The following is a 5,122-nucleotide window of genomic DNA, read 5'->3' on the forward strand; positions in this document are numbered from 1 at the left end:
GGCAAAAGTGATAACTAAGTGGCTCGGGGAACAAAACATCGATATTTTGGGTCCATGGCCAGGAAACTCCATAGACCTTAATCCCATTGAGAACTTGTGGTCAATCCTCAAGAGGCAGGTGGACAAACAAAACCCCACAAATTCTGACAAACTCCAAGCATTGATTATGCAAGAATGGGCTGCCATCAATCAGGATGTGGCCCAGAAGTTAATTGACAGCATGCCAGGGTGGATTGCAGGTCTTGAAAAAGAAGGGTCAACACTGCAAATATTGACTCTTTGCATCAACTTCATGTAATTGTCAATAAAAGCCTTTGACACTTATGACATGCTTGTAAAATATACTTCAGTATTCCATAGTAACACCTGACAAAAATATCTAAAGACACTGAAGCAGCAAACTTTGTGGAAATTAATATTTGTGTCATTCTCAAAACTTTTGGCCACGACTGTAGAATGTGTATTAGGTAGTTGTGGAATTGTTAGATTACTTGTTAGATACTGCTGCACTGTCAGAACTAGAAGCACAAGCATTTCACTACACTCGCAATAACATCTGCTAACCATGTGTATGTGACCAATAAGATTCGTTTTGAACGTGAACCATCATGCGATTAGGCTGGTTCCACCAGGCGAAACCAGAGTATTAGGCAAAACAAAAACATCCCCATACGTGTAGCTTGCCCACTGTGCGGCACTTTACTGTGATAAAACCATTTACGACAGACAATGAAATAGATTTTTTACAACAGTTTATTGTAAACAATACATTTTCACTCTGCCATCTTCTCAATGGTTTCCTCCTTGTATTTGCCCTTCTCCTTTCCGTCAGCGCGGGACTTGGCCTTACGCTCCAGGATCTTCTTGCGATCCTTGTCCAGCTTTAGCCTGGTGATCACAACCTGGGAGGGAAGAGGGAAAAGAGAGATATGATTGGCACAATCATTTAGAGCAGGAGGAGGATTGGTTCTAGGTCAACTTCAATATAAACAGTGTGGTGAAAAAACAGATTCCTGAAACCCAAACTGAATTCCTCTTCACGAAGAAACACTTCTCTGCCACAATACTAGTCTAGCTACGCCATGGAGAAACATCTCAGCCACAATACTAGTCTAGCTACGCCATGGAGAAACATCTCAGCCACAATACTAGTCTAGCTACGCCATGGAGAAACATCTCAGCCACAATACTAGTCTAGCTACACCAGAAATAGGCTAGACTTGACGAGCTAAATTGCAAGTTTCTGCAAAACAGTGGACATTATCTGCAATCCCAATCAGAAATTACAAATCCATGCCTAGACATAACACGGAGAGCCATTCTATTAGACAAATGAAAAGAGCCCTCAAATTCTACACAAGACTGGGGGGGAACTATGTCAAATGTATTACTACTAGAGGTCGACCGATTAATCGGAATGGCCGATTAATTAGGGCCGATTTCAAGTTTTCATAACAATCGTAAATCGGTATTTTTGGGCGCCGATTTGCCGTTTTTTTACACCTTTATTTAACTAGGCAAGTCAGTTAAGAACACATTCTTATTTTCAATGACGGCCTAGGAACGTTCTGCCAGATTTTTAACCGCGTCAGCTCAGGGGATCCAATCTTGCAACCTTACAGTTAACTAGTCCAATGCTCTAACACCTGATTACATTGCACTCCACGAGGAGCATGCCTGTTACGCGAATGCAGTAAGCTAAGGTAAGTTGCTAGCTAGCATTAAACTTATAAAAAACAATCAATCAATGACTGTCATTGCTCCAATGTGTACTTAACCATAAACATCAATGCCTTTCTTAAAATCAATACACAAGTAATATTTTTAAACCTGCATATTTGGCTAAAAGAAATCCAGGTTATCAGGCAATATTAACCAGGTGAAATTGTGTCATTTCTCTTGCGTTCATTGCACGCAGAGTCAGGGTATATGCAACAGTTTGGGCCACCTGGCTCTTTGCAAAGTAATTTGCCAGAATTTTACGTAGTTATGACATAACATTGAAGGTTGTGCAATGTAACAGGAATATTTAGACTCACGGATGCCACCCGTTAGATAAAATACGGAACGGAATAAACGTTTTGTTTTCGAGGTGATAGTTTCCGGATTAGTCAAAGGTATATGGTTTAGAGAGAAATAGTCGACGCGTTATAATTCCTGTAATAACTTGCGGCTGAACTTGAAAGGGGTTCCTTAGTTATTTTACTGTTCATGTCTTCCATAGAGAATGTCTTGATCTACTTCAAATAAGGTCTGTGTTTCGTGGAGGAGCAGACTGACAGGGGACTTTCTGCACTACAACCTAAAACGTATTAACTGGGAATATTGAAGACCCATGAAAGCTGGTGGTTCGTTTTAACATATGTTCTCATGTTATTTGAGACTAAATAGATTTTATTTATGTATTATATTAAGTTAAAATAAGTGTTCATTGTTCATTCAGTATTGTTGCAATTGTCATTATTACAAAAATGTGTATGTGTGTATGATATATATATATAAATACTTTTTTATTTAAAATCGGCATCGGCTTTTTTTGTCCTCCTAATAATCGGTATCGGCGTTGAAAAATCATAATCGGTCGACCTCTAATTACTACTAGTAATATTACTGATGTCCAAGACCGACTGGAGCCAAGTAGGAATGCATTGACCACCAAAAATCAGTAACCTAGGCTAGTCTCACAATTTAACATTGATCCTAGGAAATGGCTACATGTCAGGTAACTGCACTAAGCGGAGTACTAGCTGGTAGTCAATGTTTCTTCCCCAGTACAAAGCATACATGAGCTGCCTGCTGCCATACGACATGCTCAAATCAGCCAAGATGTCCAGTGACTTACAGTAAGGCTGACTACATTCAACTAATCTTCCTTCGTAACAGAAAAACATCCATTGCCATGACATCTGAAGGCTGAAACAAGTGGTGAATGGCAAATAACTGTACATTGTCTGAATTCACCCAGGCACCCTACGGAAACATTTGAACTCTTTCTCAAGTAAATGTTCCTTGATTCCACACCTTGTCAAAGTGCATTGGAGAAAATCAATAAGAAAAGCATCTAGAAACTGATGTGTTACCATGGCTTGTCCAACAGAAATACGCAATTTTGTTCTGTTTTTATTTTTTACTGACCATGGCCCAGGTGTGGTGAGCTTGGACACACTGATAAACCTGCATGTATTTAGCAATTCCTACAGGTATGCAACACCAACAGGTAGCTGCTGAGAATGGTAGTTCTTTAGATGGTGTTAAAGCTAGTTTTTTTGTGTGTCACTCCACAACAATAGAAAATAGTAATTTTTGAAAAACCATTGTTGGACCACTCAAATTTAGTTGAGACACTAAAACAATCATTATCAACAATGGTACAGACGTCATGTATAATACATCTACACACATGTATGCATCAAAAAGGTACAGGTGTGTGACTACAGGTAGATGCTAGAGCCTCACCTTGCTGGGGTGGATGCCGACATGCACGGTGGTGCCGTTGGCCTTCTCTCTCTGCACGCGCTCAATGTAGATGACGTACTTCTTCCTGTAGACCTGCACTACCTTGCCAATCTGCTGGCCTTTGTAGTGTCCACGGACAACCTGCACAGCACACGCATGGAAAATATCAGTAAATAACATTAATTTGGTCTGAAATCAGGTGTTAGTTCTGGACCGACCTGTAATTACAGGGCTGGAGTTTTATGTAGTTCCTCACGCATGTTAGTACCAACTAGTAAGGCAACCTCATAATTAGTATCAAGTCTGGTCAAACTGTGTGGTTCTGGGGTCTTTACCTGGACCTCGTCATCCTTGCGGATGGGCATGGACCTCGCATTGTACTTCTGACGGAGCTCCTTGGAGAGGGGGGAGGACATGATCTTCCTCCGGATGTGTGAGGGGGCATTGAAGTGCCTCTTGCGGTTCTTACGCCGCGAGGATGTCACAAATGGATTCAGCTTCATGTTGATGACTTTAGGGCAAACACAGTAGACAACATTCAGACTAGAGCGGTAGGATGGCCCAACAGATCAATCACAACTTGCTACATGTCAATAATTTGTCGTCTAGGCAACATGTGTTTAACCAACACAACTGCATAGCTTATGTACAAAACAAAGCCAAGAGATTCCCGAACTAAAAGGTAACGTTTGTTCGCTAGCCTTATTAGCAAGCACCTCAAGTAATATACTGTTGTTAAGGTGAAGCTAGTTAGCTACATAGCTAACGTTAGCTGGGTAGCGGTAGCTAGTCATTTTCAGGATCTCATGTCAATAGCTACAACATTTAGCTAGCTAGACAAGCTATCCACCCAACAAATGTATAACTAACGTTTAACAGTTCAGAGATAATCAGAGACCACCACCTACAAGTTCACACAAAAATCAATGAGCTGCTATGTACGCGTCACATCCATGCTTTCAACATGGCATAGCTACCTAGCAAGGTTGCGAATGCTATCTTTGATGCTTGTCAAGCGCAGTGGACTTCAGTGTTAGCGACATACAAACTACACATTTCAATGCCATGGGGTTCGCTAAAATATGAGACACTATGAAAACATATCGTGAAATGAACGTTCAGGCCCAGTTCAATTCGTAGCCTGTCTGCCATTCTCTGGGGTTTTAACGGGTAGCTAGCAAGCCAGCACCGGTCGAGGGATGCAGATTACGATACGTTTTATTTAGCAATCAATATAAATTGTGGCTCCAATAGTGATCACTATAGAAATATATCAGCGTTACCTGACTTTACGAGTACTTTTGGGGACCAACAAAAGTGTATAACATAGGATGGATGTTGATAACTTTGGTGAAAATGTCAACAAGGAATTCTTACCCTGCCGATTACTCCTCTATGACCGGCGGAAAAGAGACTCTCATTGTACTTCCGCTCGCATTAGTTCACACATGAGTCCCGCGAGAAGTACACACACAGAGTGAGAGTTACTGCTGCTTATACTTCGTAGCTGGAAGTTACATCAATCAAAATAATCAGAAATAAAAATGTACAAATGTGTATGTAGTACATTGACAAATATTAAATGTTTCTTTGTTCCTACAAGATTGTTACTGTGCTTTGGAGTAGGTTGGTGGTCAGTGTATGTGTGTGTGTTCGTCAGTGCGGG

At 40.9% G+C, this 5,122-nt stretch overlaps 1 protein-coding gene across 1 annotated transcript; it reads right to left on the reverse strand.

The window, feature by feature from the left end:
• Positions 1–735: 735 nt before the first annotated feature.
• On the reverse strand, positions 736–4,914 carry LOC120040356 (60S ribosomal protein L26). The gene is made up of 4 exons (XM_038985545.1): positions 4,834–4,914; positions 3,792–3,967; positions 3,457–3,597; positions 736–902 (listed from the first exon to the last, which is right to left on the reverse strand). The coding sequence occupies exons 2-4, from the start codon at positions 3,957–3,959 to the stop codon at positions 774–776; spliced, it is 438 nt and encodes a 145-aa protein (XP_038841473.1). The 5' UTR covers positions 3,960–3,967; positions 4,834–4,914; the 3' UTR covers positions 736–773.
• Positions 4,915–5,122: the final 208 nt, after the last annotated feature.

Source organism: Salvelinus namaycush, unplaced genomic scaffold, assembly GCF_016432855.1.
Source record: "Salvelinus namaycush isolate Seneca unplaced genomic scaffold, SaNama_1.0 Scaffold344, whole genome shotgun sequence".
Lineage (NCBI taxonomy): Eukaryota > Metazoa > Chordata > Actinopteri > Salmoniformes > Salmonidae > Salvelinus > Salvelinus namaycush.

What these genes read in the sequence shown, in the direction of transcription:
- LOC120040356 (XM_038985545.1), bottom strand. Translation starts at nt 3,959, where the DNA reads ATGAAGCTGAATCCATTTGTGACATCCTCGCGGCGTAAGAACCGCAAG. An exon ending in GCAAGGATGACGAGGTCCAG is followed by an intron (nt 3,598 to 3,791) that starts GTAAAGACCCCA and finishes TGTGCTGTGCAG; the next exon opens with GTTGTCCGTGGACACTACAA. An exon ending in TCGGCATCCACCCCAGCAAG is followed by an intron (nt 903 to 3,456) that starts GTGAGGCTCTAG and finishes CTTCCCTCCCAG; the next exon opens with GTTGTGATCACCAGGCTAAA.